Source organism: Rattus norvegicus, chromosome 6 (genome assembly GCF_036323735.1).
Source record: "Rattus norvegicus strain BN/NHsdMcwi chromosome 6, GRCr8, whole genome shotgun sequence".
NCBI lineage: Eukaryota > Metazoa > Chordata > Mammalia > Rodentia > Muridae > Rattus > Rattus norvegicus.
In genome coordinates, this window is record NC_086024.1 from 32,178,662 (window position 1) to 32,206,036 (window position 27,375).

Sequence of the window (27,375 nt, forward strand, 5' to 3'; positions counted from 1 at the left end):
GGCATCATAAACAAAGAGATCAACATTAAAGGTGGCCAGACTAAATTGAGCAAATGCCATTGTCTTGTAATATATTGGAGCATTTTTGGGGATGAAGTGCTCACAGGGTTTCATATAACCCAGGCTAGACTGGAACTGAACTATTTCAGTGGAGGTTGCTGTGAACTCCTAGCTTTCTTGCCTCTACCTCTCTAATGCTGAAGTCATAAGCATGTTATTATATCTGGCTTTTTTCTTGTTTTTCTGGTTGTTTTTTGTTTTTTGAGATAACCCTAGTTGGCCTGGAACTCCATACATAAAGATACATATGCCTGGCTTGTTTCTACCTTGTAAGAGTCACCTAAGGAGAGGCTAGGGAGATGGTTTAGCATTTAGGAGCACTTGTTGCTTTTGCAAATGTCCCAAGTTCATTTTCTAGCACCCACATGGTAGCCCATAATTATTCAGTATTGAATCCCATGCCCTCGTTTTAGCATCTGTGGGCGCTAGGAACCAAAATTGTACATGTACCCATTCGTGTAAAATAAAGGTATGGTTTTGTTGGTGTGTTTTATTTTTTAAAAAGCTATCCAGGCTGCAGCAGCTGTTTGAGTAGTGTCCCTTGCTGGTGCTTTTTAGCTCCGAAATAATGTTTGTTAGTGGGCAAAATAGTGTTTGTCAGAGAATTTGAGTAAATGTATTATGATGCAGAAATATCTTAAAATTTGTTGTTAGTAGCTCCATTGGTAAATTTGAATAGTATAACCTTACCCTACATTTTACATAATAGTAGAGGACATTAAAAATTAAGTAGGAGAGATGGCTCAGTGGTTAAGACTGTTCTTTCAGAGGTCCTAAATTCAAATCCCAGCAACCACATGGTGGCTCTCAGCCATCTGAAATGAGTTTTGTAATGAGATCACAACCATCTGATGCCCTCTTCTTGTGTGTCTGAAGACAGCTACAGTGTACTTTTATATAATAAATAAATAAATCATTAAAAAAATTAGGTAATAACAAATTCAACAGTTTTTCATCTGCCTTTGATTCATTTGTAGAAATAAGTACAATTGCAGCTATCTCTCTGAAGTTATTATCTAATTGTAATAATCTATAAAGGTAGGAGGAGAATAGTTTGGAAAGTGAAGTGAGAAGTATACATGCAATTCATGTTTACGTGAGCAACTCTTTTTTTTTTTCAGGAAATGGATAGGTGATGGATAAATGCTGATTTACCAGTAATAAAGAGTAACTTAGTTTCCCTTGTGATCTAAACTTGTTACATTTAGACCATTCATAGTATAGTATCTTATAAAATATCAGGTATATTTCATACTTATGTATTTTTATACCCCTGTGAATCTAATGTGGAAGACCTGTAGCTAAATAGAAATAGCTGCGTCATTCAGTGAGGCAGTTTAATTCTGGCTGAGGCAGGAGGACTTTGCGTTGGGATCCATCCTGGGCTCTTTCATATGACCCTGTCTTAAAGAAGAAGACAATAAATAAATATAAAAGGACTGGACTATAAATGGCTCGTCAGTAAGTCTCATGACTTTTGAGTTTGAACTTTAGAACCTACTTGTTGGAAAGTTTGCTGACTCTTGACATCTGTCCTGAATTCCACAGATGTGCTCTTATGCACACATAAATAAAGGTGGTTTTAAGGGCCACTCAGGTTGGCACATACCTGAGATTCTAGTGTTCGGCAAGCAGAAGCAGGAGGATTGCAGCAAGTTCAAGCTCAGTCTGGTTTACAAAGTGAGTTCGGGGCTTGCTAGGTCTGTATATTGAGACACCACCTGAAAAGATTTTAACAAACAAAAATACTAAAAAGACAGTTCTACTTACCAGTAAAGCACACTAATTGTGGCTGTTCATTTTTCTTATTTAGGGCCTTTACTCTTGATCTGACATCACTATTTCAAATGTATTCTAAGACGGGAAGAACATTGAGATATTATCAAAACCCACTTCCTTTTTTATGTGCAAAGTAAAGAGCTTTGACAGCAGAACTGATACTTTTAGTTGAAAACTGATAGGAACTCTTGATACATGCATAACTTTTCAGCCAAATAGGAACAGACTAAAACTTAGAAATTCAGTCCAATATTAAATCTAGCTTATTGATTTCTATGTAAATTAGAGAAAATTATTGGTTTGTAGTTTTGGCTCTTAGCTTTCAAACAGGAAACATGTTCAAAGAAGAGCTTTATGGAATTTCAAGTAAAGGTAAGGTGGAAAAATGTCAGAAAAATTATTAGTAAAATCAATTATCTCTCTTACTATTTTGTGGTTATAACTAAGGGAAGTGTCTGTCTTTTCCCTAAAAATGTATCCTAAGTACTATAAGACAGCTGTGTGGATAGTTTTGTTTTGTTTTGTTTTGTTTTGTTTTGTTTTGTTTTGTTTTCCCCCCTTGGAGATGGGCTTTTTATGTAGTCCTGGCTATCCTGAAACTAATTATGTAGACCATGCTGGCTTTGAACTCTTCTTGCCTGTGCAATCCCAAGTGCTGTGATTAAAGACGCTACATGGATATAGTTTTTATCTTGTCATAAGGGAAAGTTAGGTTTACACTTTTTTTTTTTTTAAAAGGAAAAAAACTATGTGAAATACTTTTCCTTGTAAGGGATCCTTTTTCAAGAGCACATTACTGTTAACATGCTCAGACTTTTTTAAATCGAAGTCTGGACCTATACTACTAATACACCAGCCCTCTATCATTTTATATGTGCTAAGTTACTGAAAGGGAAGGATTGGGCTCTTTTTCATATGCACCCTAGAAATGAAACTTGACAAAGTTAACTCAGACTGAAAGAGATGTTCTTGTTGATAATAGTGAGGTGAAGAAGGTTTGGGCACCTTCTGAGTTAAAGGTGGGAGCAGTGTTAGGACTGATTCTTTAAAGATAATCAAAAACAAGAAAGTATCCAGGCCTGATCTTTCCTGTTTCATTTAGGGACTCCTTAAGACATAATCAAAAAACATGACCGGAGTGTAGTAGATGGTCATTGTGCAAAAAAGGACTTAGAACCAAAATTGGTGATGCAGTTTAAAGATTTTTTTCTTTATCTTTTGTACGAGTGTTTTGCCTATATATAATGTGAGTGTGTCTGCCAAGGTCAGCTAAGGGTATTGCATCCCCTGGAACTGGAGTTGCAAATGGCTGTAAGCTGCCTTGTGGTTGCTAGAAACCAAACCCAGGTCATCCAAAAGAGCAGCAAGTGCTCTTAACTGCTGAGCCTTCTCTTTCTAGCCTCAGGTCATATAACTTAAAACTATTCTCGAAACTCCAGTACATCATTAATTTCCCAGCTGCTGAAGGGAACAAATACAGGAATAAGGTTCATTTCTGTTATTAAAATATTATTCCAGTGAAGTCTTTAATAGGCTTTCCTACTTCATTTATTTTCTATTTTGCCACATTTTTTTGTTAAGATTTTCATTATTTTACTCATGGAGGGATTGGTGCCATTTATTTTCCCTTTATAGGGAGAGCTTATTAGTTTTCCTTTGTTTTTTAAAATTATTCAGTCATTTTATGTAAGGAAGTTGGAGTGGATAAAAATCCTATCATATCCATCATGTTTCTCTTGTATTTGGGATACTGGACTGTTAATTACTAGAGAAGGAGCTGATGTATCTGTATATGCACTCATGTTTTAGATATACTTTGCAGCACAAATTTAGATGTTTGTAACTTCTATCACTAGGCATCATTTAGTTGCACTGTAACAGTCACAGAATCTCAGGCTGTTGACAGTTGAGAGATGGGTTCAGAATAGGAATCTCAGAGCTTGTATGAGAGCAACACGTGTATCTCTGGCTTCTATATGGTTTCCCTACTTTTATGCTCTTAACATGAAAACCACCCAGTTTCTTAGAGCCATAAGCTGTTTTTTTTTTTTTTAAATAGCCATATTTTTAATATTGACTTGAAGCACACCTGTTGTCCTCCTGTAGTTGCTGTGTGCACGCCCAAATGTATGTGTGCAAAACACATAGAAAACATAGTATTACCTACATGGTAGCTAGGGTCAGAGAAGGGATCTCAGACTTAATGAGACACTAACTTCATGGCTTTATGTAATCACTTTAAAATTTAAATATACTATTATTCTAGAAATAAGAAATAAAGCAAATAACTACTTAGTTTTTTTAAATATAAGATATTACTGTTTTATCTTAGGAATGAGGCCTTTAATCTGTATGTAGTAGTCTTGATTTTAATAATAATGTTAATCTGTGTTTTGAAAGCAGGTCTGTAATAGAAAGCTAGGGATAGAACATAGTGTTTTGATATGCTTAAGGGCCCAAGTTTATTCCCAGGAGTGTGGAGGTGGAAAATAATTAATTAAGAATTAGGATGGTCGGGGTTGGGGATTTAGCTCAGTGGTAGAGCACTTGCCTAGCATGCGCAAGGCCCTGGGTTCGGTCCCCAGCTCCGAAAAAAAGAAAAGAAAAAAAAAAGAATTAGGATGGTCATGAGGATAAACAGAATAGAAATATAGAAACATATTAACTGGCAATACTTCATACTTTTGGTTGTTGTGGGGTTTTTTGGTTTTTGGTTTTGGTTTTGTTTGCCTTTGAGACAGTTTCTTTGTGTTACCCTAGCTATCCTGGAACTCTGGGCTGGCCTCTAAACTCAGAGATCTACCTGTCTCTGCCTTCTGAGTGCTATGCTATGATTAAAGTTGTGGGCTACTGCCCTGCTCATATATAGTTTTAATTTATATCAAAATGTGATTTTTTTTCATTTTAAGATGTTTTTATTTAGATAGCAACAGATTGGAAGATTTCACAGAAATATCTGGATTTCCTGGTTTTCTAAAAGAAAATAGTAAATTTACCTACAGGGCAACAATCAACTGGAGCCAATAACCCTTAGACAGTTGTGTGTTTGGTCTATGGTCCCATCCTCTGCCTTCTACGCTGCCTGCTTTACTCACTTATGTTAGCTGCCTGTCACTTACCTCACCCAAACAACCGTTTCACATGCTCACTGCTGGGGCAGTACAGCACCCATGCTCTAGTGGACAGAATCCCTGGGCCCTTGATGCATGCCTATGCAAGACATTTTTCCAAGGGAGCGCTCCTGATAGCTCAGCTTTCCTTCCTGTTGGATGGAGACAGTTCCTGAACACAGATCCCATCCTTTGGTTCTCCTTTACTGGTCCAGTCTTCTGCCTCTTAGGCTCTCCTCCATCTTGGCAAAGCGACCTGTGGAGGATACTCCAGCAGGTTTCCTACATTACACCTGACTGCCATGAGTAAGACTTCTTCATTACAGTCCTGAAGTGGCCAAGTTTTTCCAACTTATCCCACCTGACTCTTGTCATCTGTTCCAAGTGAGAAGTTAGCAGAATCTCAGAGAAATTTTTATTGATCAGTTTTCTGGCCTTTTAAGAAGTGGGTGCTGGGCTGGAGAGATGACTCAGTGGTTAAGAGCACTGACTGCTCTTCCCAAGGTCCTAAGTTCAATTCCCAGCAACCACAGAGTGGCTCACAACCATCTGTAATGGGACCCAATGCCCTCTTCTGGTGTGTCTGAAAACATCTACAGTGTACTCATATACATAAAATAAATAAATCTTTAAAGAAAAGAAAAAGAAACAGGTGCTAATTGAACTGAGCATGGGGACACCGATGGAGGATTTAGAGAAAGGACAAAAGGAGCTGAAGGGGTTTGCAACCCATAGGAAGAATAACAATATCAACCAATCAGACCCCCCCCCCCCCCAGAGCTCCCAGGGACTAAACCAACCAAAGAGTACAATACACATCGAGGGACCCATGACTCCAGCTGTATATGTAGCAGAGGATGGCCTTGTTTTGCATCGGTGGGAGGAGAAGCCCTTGGTCCCGTGAAGGCTCCCTGCCCCAGTGTAGGGAAATTCCAGGGCAGGGAGGTGGGAGTGGGTAGGTGGGTGGGGGAGCACACTCATAGAAGCAGGGGGAGGGAGGATGAGATATGGAGTTTGCTGAGGGGGAACCAGGAATGAGGAAAACATTTGAAATGTAAAAAATAAAATATCCAATATCAACTACTAAAATTGCCCCATGGTTCTTTAGAGAGCATGAAAGGTAGCTTTTACCTTATCACAGGTTCCCAACAATATCTAAGGTTCTGACAACATATCCCATGGTTCTGTGAAGACAGTAACTACTCTGATACATTTAAAAGTTAGAACTATATTCCCGTGCCTGGAGACAATACTTCTTTGTCATGTCCTACTTCAGGGTTTTAACAAAAGAAAAGAATAAAAAGTAAATTTAGCAAAATGTCTATTTTTTTAACTTGTAAATGCTTTGAATAATTATTTCAGAAGCATTGAAAATCACATTTATTGCTATTGTTAAGACACTTAAATGTCACATTTCTTCTTGAAGACCCTCAAGTACTCTAGGGGCTGTCCTCCTAAATGTGAATCTCTCTCCCTCATTCTTGATGCCCCTGTTTGTGTCCTTAGTAAGACCTTTATTAATAAATTCCAGTGCTGCTTCAAAACAAACAGGAAAGGAAAAAGTTCTTGCTGCCTATGGTGCCCCATTCCTTTCACCCCAGCAACTTGGGAGGTGGAACCAGGTGGATCTCTGGGAGTTCAAGGCCTACCAGGCCTATGCAATGAGTACCTGTCTGAAAAAGACCAAGGGGGCTCCAGACTGACACACTGAGGGCAAGGCCATTCATTTGTTTATTACTTCAATAAATAGTTTCTTCAAAACCATAAAAACCAAAGGTTGGGGGTGGGTATGCCCTCTTAGTTTGTTAAATAGGACACTGAATTAAACTAATGATGGTTGGAAAGAAATGTCTGCCCATAGTCTTGGACTTTTGAACATTTAGTCATAATTGGTGTTGCTGTTTGGAGAAGTTTAGGTGTGCTAGGACAGTGGTTCTAATGCTAAAATCCTTTAATACAGTTTCCCATGTTGTGGGGACCTCAACCATAATATTATTTTTGTTGCTGCTTCATACTATAATTGCTACTAAGCATTATCTCGGTTCTTTTTTTTTAATATTTATTTATTTAAACAATATGAGTACACTCTAGCTGTCTTCAGACACACTAGACCCCATTACAGATGGTTGTGAGCCACCATGTGGTTGCTGGGAATTGGAACTCAGGACCTCTGGAAGAGCAGTCGGTTTTTTGTTTTTGTTTTTGTTTTGTTTTGTTTTGTTTGTTTTTGGGGGGGTTTTTTGTTTGTTTTTTTGGTTCTTTTTTTCGGAGCTGGGGACCGAACCCAGGGCCTTGCGCTTCCTAGGCAAGCGCTCTAACCACTGAGCTAAATCCCCAACCCTAGTCGGTGTTCTTAACTGCTGAGCCATCTCTCTAGCCCCATTATTCTTGGTTCTTTTTTTTTTTTTTTTTTTTTTTTCCCGGAGCTGGGGACCGAACCCAGGGCCTTGCGCTTCCTAGGCAAGCGCTCAACCACTGAGCTAAATCCCCAACCCCTATTCTTGGTTCTTAAACACCATCAGAAATACGTTTTCTGATGGTTGTGATGATCCACAGGTTGAGAACCACTCTGTTAGAGGAAGTGTGTCACTGGGGGTGGACTTTGAGAGCTTAAGGCTTTGCCTTATTCCCAGTTTGCTCTCTTTTGCTTTCTGCTTGCATTTGAGATATGAGCTCCGTCCACCATGCTGTCTGCTTGCCACCATGCTTCTCTATCACGATGGGCTCTTATCCCTCTGAGACAGTTGCCAAAATAAACTCTTTCATATATTAGTTGCTTTGGTTATGGTGTTTTACCACAGTATCAGGAAGCTAATACAACCAGTATTACCTACGGGGCCAACCTATTCCAGTCTGAGTACTTGTGATCACCAAGGATTGGGCAGTCTAACCCAGAGGACAGGTGAACTTGGAGCTGATGTTTTATCCCAGTGACAGGCTGTAGCTCCACAAGGGCAGAGGAGGGAGCGCTGCTAAGCACCTAGTGCCGAGTTGCAGCAACTTGGGCATCCTGGCTGGCCTGTACCCTTACCATTTTCCCATTGTCCAGGCGGTAAATTGGGGACAGCATCACCTTGTGGTGTTGCTGATGCCCAGGCACTTCCTTTTCCATGAGGTGGGATCCACAACTCCTGTCAAAGGCAAGGGAAGGCGCACAGCGATGGCCCAGTACCTCTCCACCTGGCAGGTCCTAAACAGCTCCTGGACGAGATGTGCCATGTCCTTCTCCCAAGCCAAAACCATTATACCTGTGGTTTCTTTGTCCAGACGGTGGCACAGATGCAAAGGTTCTGTCTTGTGGCCATGAAGAATCTTTACCAAGATGGGCAGAACATCACTGATGTAGAGCAAGGCTCCAGGGCCACCATGGACAGGGAGACAGGGTTTATCATTGTTGTCTTGGTGGAGAATCCTTCACCTCAGTTCCTTAACAAGCACATTGGGGTGAACTCTCTGTAGCTGCTGTGTGAATCACACTAGCTCCTGCACCCTCCACTGAATGAGGTTTGTAGGCACTCACACTCACATCGTCTTTTGTTCTTGTTTCTGGACTCAGAGCTTCTCTAAGCATTCAGTGGCCTAGAGAAAGCTGGAACTAAAACAACCTGGAGCTGGGAGTGATCACCTGGGACATGAACTCATGAAGAGAGGGTCACACACACAATGTACAGGTGTTCCGAGAACTCTAAGTATTCCAGGCTGGCTTCATATTTCCAGTCTTATAGGTGTAAGTCATATCATAATGTATTTTATTTTCTTGTTCACAGAGACCAGTGGTAGCAACAAACAGAATATATCTCTAGTGCTGAATGTTGTTTCTAAGTATCTTTTTAAAAAATTAATTGATTTTTATTTTATGTTCATAGGTATTTTGCCAGCATGTATGTCTGTGTGAGGGTATTGGATCCCCTGGATTTGAAGTTAGAGGCAGTTGTGAGCCTTTCTCAGAAACCAAGATGTTAGGGGTGGAGAAATGGTTCAGTGGTTAAGAGCACTGTCTATTCTTCCAGAGATCCTGAGTTCAATTCCCAGCACCCACATGGCAGCTCACAACTATCTTGAAAAATAAATACATTTTTTGTTTGAGATTGACTTGTATATACTGTGTAATCTAATCAAAAGATAATTAGTTAACCCTTTCACTAGTAAAGCAACATTCACAGGCTCTGAAAATTAGAACATGAGCACATGTTTTCAGTGGTCACTATTGCCATCCTACTCCAGGTTCCTAGCCCTTATTCTGAAAATAAAATTTAAGTCTTGACTTTGTTCCATTCTAGTTTGTTTCTTTTCTCAAGATAATTTAGTTTTTTAATATGTAAATATAGGTAATAACATATATAATAGCCAATATGTATGATATCTTTATATAAAAATGTAAAAATGCACATATCTTTGAAAAATGTAATGATGTAAATCCAGTTATTTAGATCTAATTATCTCTGGAATTTCAGGAGTTTGGGAACTTACCTGACTTTAGATGATTATTAGAAAAGCTGATGAAAACCTTGTCAAATCTAGTATCGATTTAGGCACATAGAACAACTTGTTACTAACTTACAGAAAGAAGGAAATAGTAAGAAGGTTTCTCAACATGTGTTTACATCTTGTTAGCTCTTTGAAGTTCAGAGGCATTAGCACTTGAAGAGAATAGTATTTAAGTTTCATAGATGCTAAGACTAGACTTGTCATAATTTTAGTCCTCAGTGGTGAGGGCTGTAATTGAGTTGGCTCAGTGATAGGTTTGTTCTTTTGTGTGTTAGAAAAGGCATGTGCCTTAAGGAAAACCTTCTAAGTAATATGTCTTGATTTTTTTTAAAAAAAATTATTTATTCATTATATATGAGTACACTGTAGCTGTCTCCAGACACAACAGAAGAGGGCATCAGATCCCATTACAGACGGTTGTGAGCCACCACGTGGTTGCTGGGAATTGAACTCAGGACCTCTGGAAGAGCAGTCAGTGCTCTTAACCACTGAGCCATCTCTCCAGCCCTTATGTCTTGATTATTACAGATAGCTTTATTATCTTTTTCCAGACCATGAAGTATGACTCTTAAATTCTTTAAGGCTGTTCTGAATGTTTGTTTTTTATAACCTGGTAGTTTTTTAAGTCATTAGAAAAAATAGTTGAATATTCATAGTTTAACTTGTATTATATTTTTCCTGTAATATAAAATTTGGTTCACTGACCAAATAAAAAACACATTAAGAACACATGCTGACAGTTATGTAAAGAAAGTAGGACCCTCATCATTCCTACTGGAATTGTAATCATTATGTAAAACAGCTTAGCACTTTCTCAAAAACAAAAAAGAAAATTTAAGCATGGAGTTAGTATAAGACCCTTCCTGGATTGAACTCAAGAACTTGGAGGGTTTGGGAAACCATGGCTTTCAAACCTTGAATTAACGTTTCTAAAACACAAGGGTTTTTGTGTGTTTTAATTTTTTCATACCATATATTTTGATCATATTCTATCCCCCAACTCCTCTCAGATCCTCCCACAGTCTCTTCCCCTTAACTTAATGTTCATTCCCCCTCCCTACCCCCCAAAATGACAAAAGACAAAAAGCAAAGGTCAAACCAACAAGCCCAGTAAGACAGCAACGCGCAAAGCAAGGAAGCAAAATGAGTCATGTTTAAGGAAGGAGAGCAGGAAAGAGTATCTGGGAAGTTAAACCAAGCAAGTTGGTACACACCGAAAATCCCAGGAATATTTCCAGGAGATTAACAGACTACAGAGTGAGATCTAGGCTACAGTGTAAGACTGTTGAAGGGGGGGAAAAGGCAGGGAGAACCTTACCTTAAAGTTATACATACATAAACAAGGAGGATTTTTTTTTTTTAAATGATGTATTTATTTTATTTCCATTGGTGTTTTGCTTGCATGTCTATGTAAGGGATTTGTATTTCCTAGAACTGGAGTTACAGACAGTTGTGAACTTCTGTGTAGGTACTGTGAGTTGAACATGGGTCCTCTTGAAGAGCAAGCAGTACTTTTAACCATTGAACCATCTCTCAAGCCCCTACAACTTTGTTCTTTATTGATAAAATATGGATGATTCACCAGTTGGTAAACATAAACTAAATGTGTCATATACATACAATAGATAATTAAGAACAAAAATAACTATTCTTATGTCATAACATAGATGAGCCTTCAAAAGATTACAGTAGTTGAAAAAATTTACTCACAAAACGTTCTTTATTTCGCTATCATATCAAATTGGATAGAGCTATAGAGATGAAGTAGGTAAGTAGTTGACTAGGATTAGGGGCAAGGTAGAGGGAGGGATAGAAGAGTGGCCAGCTATCAGCTCTTTAGGTTGGGATGTTGGAAATAGATGGTGGTGATGTTTCCACAGTTTTGCAGGTATGTTAGGCACATTAAAGTGTACCATCTAAGTAGTAAATGACCTTAAATATTTTGACCTCTCACAGTTTGTCAGCATCTAATACTTCATTGAGTATACATTTTCTTCCAGCTGCTCAGTCATCTCTAGATTTATCGAACTTATTTTTCTTAATTTATATTGCATGTTACATATATTTATGTATACCGTGGAGGCCAAAAATATAGTTTTGAGCCGCCTTTTGTGGGTGTTGGGAAATAAATCTGAGTTCTCTTTAGGAACAGTAAGCTTTCTTAACTGCTGAGTCGTCTCTCAGTATTTAGCTCCCCCTTTTTGGTGTGTTTTTTTCTCCTTTATTTTAGCATCAATATGATTATTAGCTCTTCCCCATGTACATAACCATGAGATTTATGAAGATGAGGACACAGACCCAAAGTTAAATTGTCTTAATATCAGGACATGTAAGAATAAAATGGTATGTTGTGCTCCAGGTTCGCATTTCACTGTATATTCCCTCTTGTTTTTGTGTCAAATGGATACCTAGCAGCACATACTCCATGTATCTTGAAGCTTTGTGATTTTAACACCTTTTGCTATAAATGTTTTCAGGCCAACTATTTAAAGCGAAGATAGTAGGCAATTCTTCAGCTCACTAGGTTGCTCCTCTCTCAAACTTGTACTCCCTTACTCCTACATGTCTGAATTAACAATTTTCGGCTTTCTCCTTAACTAACATAAAACATATTCACTGTACTTGTAGAAGACATGATTGTGGTTCCCAGAAACCACATTGGCCAGTTTGCAATGCCTGTGATTCTAGCACTAGAGGGTAGGTTGTGTTGTCCTTTAGCTTCCTTGGGAATGGCTCTCAGATGGCCATTTATGTATGTGTACACACACACACACACACACACAAACACACACACACACACAAACACACACACACACACACACACACACACACACACACACACACACACCCTGTTTAAAAGAAATTAGGTTGGAGAGATGTCTCAATGGAGTACCACTTGCTCTTTCAGAGGACCTAAGTTTGATGCCCACCAACCCCATGGCACCTCCTCACAACTGTCTGTAGCTTCATTCCAGGGTTATACCCTTTTCTGTCCTCTTTGGACACCAGGCACTGCAAATGCACACAGACATGCAAAACACCCATATGTGTATAGTCAAAATAAAATTTAACTTGTATTCCCATAGTGTCAAACTTTGTAAAACATAGATAGGAATGCCATGACTTCAGTGTAGTCACTCTCAGGCTATACAGAACAGATAATGATTAAGTAGAAGGTGGTTGTTTCCAGCAAAGAAATCTTCAAAAATCCCTTTTACCTTGGGAACATAGATACAACACAGAACCTTAGGACCTTATTCTAAGTTCTAACTTGATTAATATGATTTATACCTGACTTCCTGCTTTTTTAAATCACTTCTAATATATTAAACAATGAGAAGTAATATATACTAATACACGCCCCTTCCCCATCCTATCATCCTACACTAGAACTTTCTGAGGAAATAAACTGAAAAGGGAGACTGTTTGCAGTACAACTCCAAAAAGAAGATCCTTCCCTAAAGTGTTTGGTCACAGTTCTTAACAGGTAGCAGCATATGATCTGGGGTAGGAATGGTGTTTGATTTCAACTTTGATAACACAATTTTTCTTTGTCAATTTTTCTCTAGTATCATCTAGACTATCACAGCCATCTTCTCCTCAGTCAAGCTGCCCATCCCCCACCATTCCAGCCAGTAAAGTCATTTCCCCATCACAGAAGCACAGCAAAAAGGCATTAAAGCAGGTAAGAATGGAGTCTGCGTTTATCAGAATAATTTCTCCAATTATAAACAATTACGAGAGCCTCATGGTATTTCATGCTGTTCAACCCTTCTGTTAGTAGAATTTCTTGAAAGCTTTTAGATTTGTGTCATTTGTGCAGTAAATGTCAGCAGTCTACAAATTTGTCATGAATAATTTGTGTAGTCTGTGTGTAACACCCATTGTAGGGTTTTGGTAATTTATTTTATCATGATTTTTGAAGGTCCAGGTCCTTTCCTTGTTTGCTAAGTTGTCTGTGTATGTGCTGAGTCATGAATAGGTGTTTTAAGTTTTCAGGGCATTTTTACATTTGTCTGGTTGTTGTTTTGGGGTGCTGGAGATGAGACCCAATGTTTTTCACACTGAGCCATACTTCTAATCCTCACGTTTGTTTTCTTTGGAATTTATTGTAATAATCAGGTAGATTTTGAAATATACTTTTTATCTAATAGATAGGTTTTACAACATGGCACTAATTGTTAAGTATGGAATAGACCCTATATGCTCATTCTTTACATACATTATAAAGCAATTTTTTCTTCCTTCTTTACCTCCCTCCCTTTCTCCCTCCCTCCCTCCCTGCCTCCCTCCCTGCCTGCCTGCCTGCCTGCCTCCCTCCCTCCCTCCCTCCCTCCCTGCCTGCCTCCCTCTCCCCCCCCCCCCCCAATGCTTTATCAGACTGCACGGTAACATAATCCGAGTGCTTAGGAGGTTGAGGCAAGGAAGATCCTAATTGCAAGGCAGCCTGGGTTCTATAGCAAGACACTGCCTAGCAACCTTCTCCAAGAGAAAGCAAATGATCAATAAATACAAACTGACAAATAGGACTGGAGAGATGGCTCAGTGGTTGCGAGCACTGGCTGCCCTTCCAGAGGACCTGTGTCCAGTTTCCAGCACCCACATGGCAGCTCACAACTTTAACTCCAGAGGATCTAACACCCTCCCAAAGACATATTGGCAAAACACCAATGCACATAAAATTAAATAATTTAAAAAAAAAAAAAACCTGACAAGTAATTGGGAAAACATTGACACTATATATTTTTTTGTTGTTGTTGTTCTTTTTTTCGGAGCAGGGGACCGAACCCAGGGTCTTGCGCTTCCTAGGCAAGCGCTCTACCACTGAGCTAAATCCCCAACCCCGACACTATATTTTATTCTCATACTTTAGTATGAGTAAGAATTTTTATATCAAAAGTTGCCAAACGGTGAAGCCAGCAACTCACACACTGATGCAGTATAATGAAAAAACACTTAAGTACAGATGATTGAACATGGGACCTCATGTGTGATAGGCAAGTTCTCTGCCACTGAGCTGTATCTGCAGCCACTACTATATAGCTTAGATATGACGGAGTCACCAAAAATGCTTCTCACTCAGAAGGCCCGATTTCAATACCTAGCACCCACATTGGGCTAGTGATCGCTTACCTCCAGGGAATCCATCACCCTCTTCTTCTGTGCTTCACAGATGCTGTATTCACATATACAAACACATAAATACCTAAAAAAAACCCTATAAATAAAAGTAAAGGGTTTGAAGATACAGCTTATTGTTTTCTCTTCTTAGAGAAGACCTAGGTTTGACCTGCCTCAAATCACTCACAGTTTAGCTCCAAAGTCCAGAGGTCTGATATCTTTTTGCCTCTACAGATAGATACCTGTTTACTTAGACACAGACTCTTGAAATTAAATAATTAAGTCTTAAAATCTTTTTGAGTCCAGAGAGGTAGCCCAGGGGTTAAGAGCAATGGCTGATTTTCCAAAGGGCCCTGGTTGGATTTCTAGCACCCACGTGGAATCTCACAACTAACTCCTGTCCAGGGGAACTCAGTGCCCTCTACTGGCCCCCTTGGGCACTGCATGTACATTGTATACAGCTGTGCAGGCAAAACATACATTCAGATAGTCTTTTAAAAGAAGGAGCCCTGACAGAAGCTGCACATTGTTCCAGTAGAACAGGCACTCCATGTATAAGCATAAAGGTCTAAGTTTAGATCTCAGCACCCATATAAAAAAATCATACATAAGTTTTTTTAAAGATTTATTTATTATATATAAGTACACTGTAGCTGTCTTCAGACACACCAGAAGAGGGCATCAGATCTCATTACAGATGGTTGTGAGCCACCATGTGGTTGCTGGGAATTGAACTCAGGACCTCTGGAAGAGCAGTCAGTGCTCTTAACCTCTGAGCCATCTCTCCAGCCCATACATAATGTTTTATACCCATAATCACAGGTTGTCTGTCACATCCCTATAACTTGTATGAATACCTAGTTTAAATGTATTAGTGAGCCCATGGTTTAATGAGAGAACCTACCTAAAAAAAACAAAAACAAAAAAAAGATAAGAATCTACTAGAGAAGGCATTGATAATCAACCTTTTTACTCAAAACAAACAAACAAACCCTCAAACACAGAAGGCTCCTGCTGAGAGGTGACAGGTTGGTCTCAGATTTTTTTTAAACTATACTACTGTCCTGAGTACTGTACATGAAAGCCTGGCCAAAAAAAATACTTTGACACTATAAAGGAAGCAATTGGAATCAGAACCCTGCTCATTATTAACTAACATAGAATGATGCCTGCCTGGTTGGAGCCAGTTCTACAGGGGATCACAGTCACAGACTCCACGTAGCTTACTTTATATTAGGAAGGACTGTCCAGAGCATAGGCAACATTTGCAGTCAGAGTCCTAGAAGATTCCCTCAAGGGTGTAACCAGGCTTGTGACCCAGCTGTGAACGACTACCCACTCACGTGATAGACATTTGTGACCAGTTCTTATAAGCTACCAGTGACAAGGATCTGGGAGCCCAGGAAAAAATACTGAAAAACTAGGACCAGGTAGTCCAGATACCTTATATCCCCATCCAGCCTTCAGCCCTTCACAATCACTCAGTATCCAGTGTCAATTCAGCATCCCGCTGCTGCTTTTCTTAGTTCCCTTGTTTTCTCACTTCTATGTTTCTCCTTTCCTTTACCTTTGACAAGTTTTCTGAAATGCAGTCAAAACTGAGTTGTACAAGAAAGTGGTTCTCAAAATGGGGCCCCAAGGCCATCAACCCTATGTCTGAGCTTCTTTTTTTTTTTTTTTTCCGGAGCTGGGGACTGAACCCAGGGCCTTGCGCTTGCTAGGCAAGTGCTCTACCACTGAGCCAAATCCCCAACCCCATGTCTGAGCTTCTTTAAAGTGTACATTCTTGAGGCTGTAGAGATGGTTTCGGCAGTTAAGAGCACTCGTTGCCCTTGCAGAGGACCCTTTAGTTCCTAGCACCTGTGTCCAGTAGCTTAACCGCATATAACATCAATTTTGGGAGACCTGATGCCTTCTCACCTCCAATTGGTACAATTGTGGGGTATATTCCTATGGAATATGGACACATATACATATAAAAATGATTTTTTTAAAATAAAATGTTAGAGAAGGAAAACAGGACACAGAATCTTAGCTGAATACCGAGAGAACATAAGCTGGGCTGAATGAAGTAAGCCAGTGTTATTAGAAATAGTAATAGAAAGCAGGGGAATAATTGGCATGTATGTAATCCTTCACTATTTTAATATTACAAACAGACACAGAAAAACCACACACATGGACACATACAGAAGGTTGTGTAAGGGCGTTGTTACAGACCAGACGTCCTGCTGCACATACATGCAACTGAACATACATACACGCAAACATTCACAAGGGAACAACTGCAGCTGTAGTCAGGGATACCGCAAAGCCTGCTCTGCAGTGAGAGACCCAGGATAGCTGGGGCTAGATACAAGGAAGGAAAACAACCACATTTACAAATCTGTCATGTGATGCTAACTTACTGTCAAGGACATGACATAGCTTCTATCACCTATGTTGGTGATAGGTCTTCCAGATTAGTGAACCCAGTCTAGAAATTCTCAGAGACTTGCCCAAGCTCTGCCTCCTAGAAGGTTCTAGATCCTGTCAGTTTGATAGTATGAATGTATCACAATGCCTGCACTCCTGTATTTATTGCTGCAACATTCACATTGACTACATTATGGAATCAATCTAGGCATCCATCGTAGAGGACTGGATAAATGAGGTGTAAATACAGTATAATTTTTATATAGACTTTATATAATATAAAGAACAAAGTTAAGCTATTTAAGAAAACTGAATGTAGGGGTTTGGGATTTAGCTCGGTAGTAGAGCGCTTGCCTAGCAAGCACAAGGCCCTGGGTTCGGTCTCCAGCTCCGAAAAAAAGAAAGAAAACTAAATGTATCTGAAGAAAATAATTGGATTAAGTTAGTCTATGAAAAGCATATACTATTTTTTTCTCTCATTTTTGGTTTTAGGCTGTATATAGCCATAAAACCAAGGTTGCATATAAAAAAATGTAAACAGAAATAAAACTGTCCAGGTGACTAGTAGGAGGTACATGAATGAAATATATACCTACAGTGCATACTTGTGTGAGATTCCCTTATGTAACACTTCTGTATATAACGAACACTTACAATAAAAATACTTTTAAATGTGTGATGGTTTGTATATGCTCAGCCCAGCGAGTGGCACTATTAAGGAGGTGTGACCTTGTTAGACTAGGTGTGTCACTGTGAGTGAGGGAAGACCCTTACCCGATCTGCCTGGAATTCTGATAGCCTTCAGATGAAGATGGAGAGCTCTCAGCCTTGCCTGCACCATGCCCGTCTGGATGCTGCCATGTTGATGATAATGGACTGAATCTACAAACCAGCCCCAATTAAATATTGTCCTTTATAATACTTCCTTGGTCATGGTGTCTGTTCACAGCAGTAAGACCCTAACTATAAAACCCTAAGGCCCAGTGAGATGACTCAGTGGGTACAGCTGTCTCTACTTCCAAGCCCAGTGACCTGAGTTCTGCCCTGGGGACTCGTGTGATAAAGGACACCAGCTCTGACATCCACACTTCATGCTACAGTCTGTAGATAATGGTGCTGTTTACAAACTGTACAGCAATAATGTTAATATTAATAGTAACGTGAATATATGAGAAAGAACTAAGTTTAATAAAGATAATTGGCCATAGTTATCCTTGAGGATTATATACCAAAACTTAGGGGATAGTCAAAAAAGAATTTACCTTTGAGTTTTAAGCAAATTTTTACTTTTTTTTAATTTATAATTAAAACCAACATTAATAATTAGAGACTGGGTCTTACTGTCAGATCCTCCTGCTTCTACCTCCTAAAAACTAGACTGAAAGGTATGTGCCGCCACTCCTGTCCTAGAACCCATAAACATTTCAAATCACATGAAGTATTTAAAAGTTATTTTAAGAGTTATTTACAGGATAAGACATGGTGGTCACACAGTTGTGGGCTGTCCTGGGAGTGTTGGGAGTTAAACCTTTGTTGTCTGAGAGAGCAGCATGTGCCCTTAACTGCTGAGCCATCTCCCCAGCTTTTGATTGTGTTTGTGTGTACATTTCAGTATGGATGTGTAGACGGCATGTGTATGTATACATGTTATAATGTCTGTGGGAATGCAAAAGTGGTATATGTTTGTGTCTCCACACTTTATACCTTGAAAGTTTATAATTAATCACAGACATAAATTTCTAAGATTTGGAGAAGGGAATTTTTTTTGTTTAAATGTTCGATTTTATTTGTATGTGCATGTCTGTCTGTATGTATCTTGGCATACACGTGGAGGTCAGAGAACAACTTTTGTGAGTCATTTCTCTTCTTCCAGAGTGTGGGTCCTAGGAATCAAACTCTGGGGATCCAGGTTTGGAGAGGGATGCCGTTACCACTGAGCCATCTTACAGGCCTTCTTTCTTTTTAAATATTTATTTTAAATAATATCAAGTTAACTCTATTAAGAACCTTGTAGAAATAAAAATGACATAAAATAACCAGAAGATAAGTTACTGAGACTTGGACACATCTCATTGCTCTTACTCAAGGTAGACTTAATACAATTTTTTGCCCCTTTCCATACAAATTAGCTGTTATTGGTGCATGGCTTATAATTCTGTTTTCAGATATGATGAAAGCAGGTGTACAGTTCTCTAATTAGAAGATTGTAAATTCCTTGCCTTTTCTTTTTCCCAAGGTTTTTAGGTTTGGAAAAAATTCTAATGATTTTTCCTTATATTTATATATAGAGGATAATCTTGGTCTCCCCTCAAAGTACCTAAACTCTAAAGGTCATTTAGTCCTTGCCAATTTTGTTTAATTTAAGCTTTTGTTTGCATTGTGTAGATTTCAGAGTAATTTCTCACCGTTTAAATGACGCAGTTTGCTTGTTTCTTACTGCCAGTTTTCTCTTTATAGGCCCTGAAGCAACAACAACAGAAGAAGCAGCAGCAGCAGCAGCAGCAGCAATGCAGGCCAAGCATGTCCATCTCCAATCAGCACCTCTCTCTCAAGACTGTCAAAACAGCCAGTGACTCTGTACCTGCCAAACCTGGTAGGCAGACTGAGCAGTCACCTCTCCAATAGGATTTTTCCCCCACCACATTTGTACTTTTGGTATTGTAAATTTTTATACTGCATTGTTCATTTTTAAATTGCTATATTTATTAGCATAATCTTTCTGCTGCCGCAGAACTGATACAAAAATAGAAAATACCTTTATATAAAATTACCATGTACTTAATTCTAAAATATGGCAGGGAAATTGGGTATAAGAATAAAATCAATGAGAAATCTCTGACATTTCAGCCCTGATTACATTCATTAAACACACACATGCACGCACGCACGCACGCACGCACGCACGCACGCACGCACGCACGCGCACAGACTCACACACTTGTTTTCAAGGTCAAAGTGAACTCTCTGTCTCTGTGTGTGCATGTAGTGTAGGCAGGCGTATGTAGGTGTGTATATGCAGGTTGAGGACAGAGGATGGCCTCAGGTATCCTTTTCCTGTACCATCCAACTTCTGATGGTTTTGTTTTGTACAGGCTCTCTCACTGGCTTGTGGCTTGTGATTCAGTCTAAACTGGCTGACCAGCTAACCTCAGGAATCCTCCCGTCTCCACTTCCCAGTAGTGGGGTTATAAGTATGCTGTAATATGGTTCTTTATGTGGTTTCTGAGGATCAAACATAGGTTCTTATTCAGCAAGAACTTTTTGGACTTAGTCATCTATACAGCTCCAAAGCGAACTCTTTATCAGTGATCATATTTAAAATATGAAGATGGAGCTGAGAAATGGTTCAGTCATTAAGAATGTGTACTGCTTTTGCAGAGGGCTTGGTATTAATGCCCACCACCTACACTTTTAATGCTAGTTCAAGGGGATCTGATGCCATCCTCTATCGATGGACACTGCACATACAGGTGAGGCAAAGCATCATACACATCAAGTCAAACTTACAACTAAAATGTGAAACATTGCATAGGCTTTCTAAAGTATATGCACTTAGTTTTTCATTGGACATGTTTCATGGGCTTTAGGTATTTATTACTGCTTGTTTTGTTATTAGTTTTTTCCACACACAGACTTAGTTTTGCTTTATATAATTTAACATTCTATGGACTGCCATAAAAATCAAAGTTCTGAGTCTTAAAGAACTTTTCATTTTTGCTACAGCAGATATTTACAATTGGAGATAAATAGTGTAATAGAAGTTATAAGGGATTTTATTTTACAAATCATCCAAGAAGCCTACATTTCTTTAATCATAACTCCTCTAATTTCCATGCAATAATAGTTTGACTGATTTTTTTTTTTTTAATTATTAGACTTATTGGGACTGGGGAACAAATGTATGTGGAAGTCTGAGGCTTACCTGTGGGAGTCTTCTCCATGAAGGGCCCACAGATAACCTCAGATTGTTGGTTGGTAGCAGTCTGTCTGTCTTGCTCACCCCTCGATGGGCTCTTGTGTATGAACATCTGTCACTGGTCTTCACGTATTTTTTCCCCTAGCCCTATGGGAAGGAAAGCAATCTGATGGACAGTCAAGCAGTCCCCAGAACTCAAATTCCAGCTTTTCTTCCTCAGTGAAAGTGGAAAGTTCTCTGCTAGGCTTGGGGAAGAAGTCTTTGCAGAGGTCTGACAGACTCCACACAAGTAAGTTAGTTACAAGGACTTCTTTCAGTGTGACAGTGTGTCCGCAATAGATTTGAAATCGTTAGCCACTGACTTGAATTTATAATTTTAATTTTATTTTAAAAAGTCAGACATGATTTCTTTTCTTTCCTTTTGTTTTGTTTTGTTTTGAAACAAGGTCTTACTATGAAGCCCTGGCTGTTCTGGAACTCGTTCTATGAACCAGGCTGGCCTTGAACTCATAGAGATCCACTAGCCTTTGCCTCCGAAGTACTGGGACTAAAACATGTACACCACTGTTTCTGGCTGGACTTGACTTTTTTTTTTTTTTTTTTTTTTTGTATTATCTCAATGTTTTTAAAAATGTTTTTGATAAAATTTCTTTGGGGTTTTATTTTGTTTTCTTGGTTTGTTTCTTACTGAGCAGTAATAACCCACAGCTTTGAATGTACTAGGGACTGGCTCTACCACTGAGCTGTGCATCCTTAATCCCCGGCTTGTCATAGTTACTCGGTGCCTTTTTTTTAAGACTGTCTCATTAATGCAATCTAAGATACCCTGGGACTCAGTTTTAGCTTACACTCTCCCTGCTTCAGCCTCACAAGTGATGACACAATAGGAAACATCACTGCTTTCTGATTTGATTGCTCTTCAGAGATAAAAAAGAACCGGTTAGAATTGATTTAATGCCCTTCCCATTATTCATTTCATCCTTTTGTCTTTGAACTCTTAGTTGTCTTCAGATTCTTCTATTCATCTCTTATCAAACTGTTTCACAGAAAGATCTGTTATCAGTTGTTTTTGGTTTACTTCTCTTTGTACCAATAGGTCCTACATCATTATTGTTTTATTTCTATAGAGAAAAAGATAGAAGGGATTATAATTAAATATTGTAAACTGAACTTCCTTGGAAATCCCAATAAGATGAGAATACGGACAAAAAATTTTTATCAGTTTGAAGAAAACAAGGAGACAGCCAAATGGGGAGGTGTCAGCAAAGGTTGAAAGATGAAAATTGGATGAAGCTGAAAAGGAATTGTCATTAATAAGCCAGCTATGGCTGCAGACCACGGAAAGGGCTCAAGAACTGGAAAGATGGATGACAGAAAAGAAAGGTGAGGCATAGGGTTGAAAAAAGAATTTAAAATGAAGGAAAGCATTTTGATGCTTTAAGTAGAAGACAGTTTATTATGTGTTGAAGTTGGATGAAACACGTTCAGATTCATATTGAACTGCAGACCAGTGGAGCAGCATTGTGTAGTGTGTTCATTGCTGAAGCAAAGCACATGAGCAACTTGAGGACGTTCAGAGGTTTATTTTGGTTCGCAGACTGGAGGTAAAGCAGTGGCAGCAGTTCTTAAACATGACAGTAGGCTGGTCATGTCACTTGCTTGTGGTTGAGCGGTATCAGACAGTATCTCAAAGGTCTGTCCCAGTAAGCCACCTCTGCCTGCTGTGCCCATCTCCCTAAGCAATGTCACTAGCTGGGACCAAGGTGTCCGGAGCTTGTCATCAGCATTTCACATTCGTATCTTCATAGGCACTATTCAGAAATTTGGGGAATTAGTCACATAAAATACCTAAATGCTATTCTCCTGCTTGATTTACAGAATACTTAGTAGAGTGTATTTTAACCACCACTATTGGATCAGTTAATCAGTAAAGAATAGGAAAGCTCAGAGGATAATTGTGCAGGCACATTTATAAGTTACCAGGTCTTTTAATTATTCATATAATCCTAGTTCTCATAACTGAGGTAGAAGTATTAAATATTATACTTTCTATACAGTGTTACACACTAAGATCCTGCTTAGAAGTGTCTTTTCTCCCTCCCTCTCTCTCTTGACAATCTTGACCTCTTTGGTGCTAATTATTATCATTTGGCTTTTCAAAAGTTTTTTTTTTTAATTTTTTACTCTTAACTTCCTTGTCTAAAAATATTTTGCACTTCTTTTTATTTCCATATACATAGGGGTTTTTGTTCTGAACTTTTAGCTGAAGTATCTTTTGGCCAGGTGTCAGAGGTTCTGATACTTCTACCTGTGTGGAGTAGTGATAAGAAACAGACAGAAACTGGCCTTTTGCTTCTTTTGTTAAATTGTTACTTTATCATGTAGTTCGACCATGTTTATGTATCTATGCAGGGGGATACTAGTAATTACCGAACTCTCTGTCCACAGCAGTATATGCCTGGGCTCCCAGCTATGCAGAAGTAAATGAATACATAAACATTAAGTAATAATAGTAAACATTTGCTTCATGGAGCTCTGTGAAAAGTAAGCGGGTTACTAGAAATGCTCAGAAGTGAGCCTGCTGTGGGTGTTCCTGCAATTACTGTTACTGTCGGTGTTACTTGAAGTAGCAGAGACATGGCCTTTCAGGCTTAACAGAATTGAAGTCCTACTTGTTCAGTGAATTCTAAGTTCATCAAATCAAGATTTTTAATCTAAAATAATGAACCCTGTGGAGAGTTAAGAGCCTGATGATTCCCAGTTAAGGTTGGTTCCCAGCACATCTCAAGGCTCTCGACCACCTGAAACTCCAGCTCTTGACTTAATTCCTTCCTCACACACTGTACTAATATGCACACACCCATATAAAATCACATACATATTACATAATTTAAATTTTTTAAATTAAAACATTGTTTTATTAAGTGTCCTTTTTTGGTAAGCTTAGTTACTGATTATGTAAGATATGCTAAAATATATTTTATATGGGGATTTCTCTGTTTCACACAAACACATGGTTTCTTTGGTAAGAGAAGGTCTTTATATTTGTCTAAGGCTAGCAGTGGGTGAATTTTTACCCCTTATTTTACATCCTCCCCAGCATAAGCTGTCACTTGTTTTATAATGTTAGTCATTCTGACAGGTCTAAGATGGACCTTCAGACATTTGAATCTCATCCCTGATGGCTGTTAGACATGGAGGTCTTTCTCAGCCATTTGAGTTTCTTCTTTTGAGAATTCATTGTTTTGATTTGTAAAAAAGATTTATGTATTTTATATATGACTGCTCCATTTACATGCACACCTGTGTCCCAGAAGAGGGCATTCTTCCCCATTATAGATGGTTGTGAGTCATCATGTGGTTTCTGGGAATTGAACTCAGGACCTCTGGAAGAGCAAATGGTGTTCTTAACCGCTGAGCCACCTCTCCAGCCCTGTACCTCATTTTTTAATTGGGCTATTTGTATTTTTGAAATCAAGTGTCTTGAGTATATTTTGGATACACTAGGTAAAAATCTTTTCTTGTTTGGTAGACTGCTGTTTTTTTTCAGAATGATAGTGCCCTTTGCCATGCAGAAGCTTTTTAGGTTCACGAGGTCATATTTATTAATAATTGATCTTCTCGCCTGTGCTATTAGTGTTTTGTTTAGGGAGTCTTTTTCCTATGCCAATGAGTTCAAGTCTATTCCCTACATTCTCTTCAAATTCAATGTACCTTTTTTTTTTTTTTTTAATTAACTTGGGTATTTCTTATTTACATTTCGAATGTTATTCCCTTTCCCGGTTTCTGGGAAAACATCCCCCTCCCCCTCCCTCTCCCCTTCTTTATGGGTGTTCCCCTCCCAACCCTCCCCCCATTGCCGCCCTCCCCCCAACAGTCTAGTTCACTGGGGGTTCAGTCTTAGCAGGACCCAGGGCTTCCCCTTCCACTGGTGCTCTTACTAGGATATTCATTGCTACCTATGGGGTCAGAGTCCAGGGTCAGTCCATGTATAGTCTTTAGGTAGTGGCTTAGTCCCTGGAAGCTCTGGTTGCTTGACATTGTTGTACTTTTGGGGTCTCGAGCCCCTTCAAGCTCTTCCAGTTCTTTCTCTGATTCCTTCAACGGGGGTCCCGTTCTCAGTTCAGTGGTTTGCTGCTGGCATTCGCCTCTGTATTTGCTGTATTCTGGCTGTGTCTCTCAGGGGAGATCTACATCCGGCTCCTGTCGGCCTGCACTTCTTTGCTTCATCCATCTTGTCTAATTGGGTGGTTGTATATGTATGGGCCACATGTGGGGCAGGCTCTGAATGGGTGTTCCTTCTGTGTCTGTTTTAATCTTTGCCTCTCTATTCCCTGCCAAGGGTATTCTTGTTCCCCTTTTAAAGAAGGAGTGAAAGATTCCCATTATGGTCATCCGTCTTGATGTACTTGGTTTTATGTTGAGGTCTTTGATTCATTTGGAGTTGAGTTTTGTGCAGGGTGATAAGATATGGACTTATTTGGACTCTTCTCCATGCAGACATTCAGTTTGACCAACATTTGTTATAGATGCTGTCTTTGTCTCATTGTTTATTTCTGGCTTTTTTTTTTTTTTTAAATAAAACATCAGGTGTCTGTAAGTATGTAGATTTATGTCCTGGTCTTCAAGTCTATTCCACTGATCATCTTGTCTGGTTTTATGCTGATGCCTTGCTGGTTTTATTACTATAGCTTTGTAGTAACAGCTTGAAATCAGAACCCATGAGGCCTTCTGAAGTTCTTTTATTGTTTAGGATTGTTTTAACAATCTTAGGTTTTTGTGTTTCTATATGAAGCTAAGTATTGCTCTTTCAAGATCTATTAAGAATTAATGTTGAAATTTTGATGAGAATTGGCATTGATCCTGTAAATTGCTTTTGGTGAGTTACCTTTACTATGTTGCTTTTACCAATCAATGAGCATGGGAATTTTTTTCATCTTCTGGTATCTTCTATTTTTTTCTTCAAAGACTTGAATCTAAATGTAGCTGAGTCACTAACCTTAAATAGTCCTGAAATCTCCTATTTTACCTTCCAGTCTTAAGATTATAATTTTGTGTGTGTGTGTGTGTGTGTGTGTGTGTGTGTGTGTGTGTGTGTGTGTGTGTGTGTGTGTGTGTGTGAGAGAGAGAGAGAGAGAGAGAGAGAGAGAAATCTTTTCTTTCACTATATATTTATGCAAGCTACTATCTGATAAATATTCTTTTAAGTTTGGTTCACACAAAGATTTCTACTTGGAAATATATTGTACTTTTCTTTTTTCTTTTTCTTTTTTTTTTTTTTTCGGAGCTGGGGACCGAACCCAGGGCCTTGTGCTTGCTAGGCAAGCGCTCTACCACTGAACTAAATCCCCAACCCCTATATTGTACTTTTTAATTCTTTAGATTTTTTTTGTTTCTAGTAATTTGTTTTCATATTTCTGGTAATTTAAGAGAATGGGGAAAAGGGTAAGATTTAAAGAAGTTAGTAACAATCTTTTAAAACTGGAACTTCTTAGGCTGGAGAGATGGCTCAGCATTTAAGAGCTGCTTATCCAGAGGACCCAAGTTCAATTTCCAGCACACCCACATAGCTCACAATTGTCTGTAACTCTAGTTCCAAGAGATCGGCAATCTCACACAGACATGCAGGCGAACTCCAATGTGCATAAAACTAAAATCTTTAAAAGAAAAATGTTACTTCTTTAAATGTCATAAATGTTGCCCTTTTCCATTAAATCAGTCTCTCATAGTCTCTCTCTCTCTCTCGTCTACAGACACACACACACAAACACACACCACATACATTACATCTCTGGGGTTACATGCATATGTATACACAACTGACTTTTTGTGTGGATGCTATAGATCCGAACTTGTGTCACAATGTTTGCACAAGTCCTCTTGCTCAGTAGTCCATCTCCAGCCCCAACTTCCCAGTTCTTGACCTCTAGTTAGGCATATGTTAAGCCTTCTCACTCTTTTTCCCCCTTTTTTTTCTTAAATCTACTGTCCTCTTTTTCTCTGGTTTATTTTTGACTATATATTTTATACCCTGATTACCTGTTTAATATTATCATTTGTGCCACTTAATATCATTTGTGGTATCATTTTAAGTATACTTTTTTTGAGCACTTAATATATTCATAAGAACCACCCAGCTCTGATTTCCTGCAACATTCTCACTCACCTGTCTTAAAAATATAACTCACTGTGTGTGTGTGTGTGTGTGTGTGTGTACATGTACATACGTGTGCATGTGTACATTCACTGTGTCGTGGTCAACCACACCCCTAAGGAAACTGACTCTTTTTCTTTACAGTTGTAAGTGGCTCTTCAGCTAAAGATGATGAACCCTTTGTTCCTTCCCTCTTCATAATGGAATACGATCTTTTCCAGGAAACATAGCAGCAATGAGATCAAAACTGTGAAATTCTTGTCATGTACAGATAAGAGTGTTACACCTCAATCCAACAAGACTCTTGCTCTTACAACCTTTCTGCCCCGTCT

General features: G+C 38.9%; 1 protein-coding gene and 1 pseudogene across 11 annotated transcripts in view; one reads left to right on the top strand and one right to left on the bottom strand.

Annotated features, from left to right (window-relative positions):
• Asxl2 (ASXL transcriptional regulator 2) overlaps positions 1-27,375 on the top strand; it is a 143,991-nt gene that overhangs the window by 88,165 nt on the left and 28,451 nt on the right. For 8 of the 11 annotated variants that reach the window (XR_010052213.1, XM_063262612.1, XM_063262610.1 and 5 more), the window contains 3 exons: positions 13,007-13,122; positions 19,431-19,566; positions 21,035-21,178. Coding sequence is in view for 10 of the 11 variants with exons in the window: in XM_063262612.1 (XP_063118682.1) it covers positions 13,007-13,122; positions 19,431-19,566; positions 21,035-21,178 (396 nt within the window). In the remaining variant the exon portion in view is untranslated. Of the gene's footprint in view, positions 1-12,827; positions 12,925-13,006; positions 13,123-19,430; positions 19,567-21,034; positions 21,179-22,016; positions 22,273-27,375 lie in introns of those variants that run through there. The other 3 variants (XM_063262615.1, XM_063262611.1, XM_063262619.1) reach the window with 3 other exon arrangements.
• On the bottom strand, positions 7,780-11,449 carry Rpusd4-ps1 (RNA pseudouridine synthase D4, pseudogene 1; annotated as a pseudogene).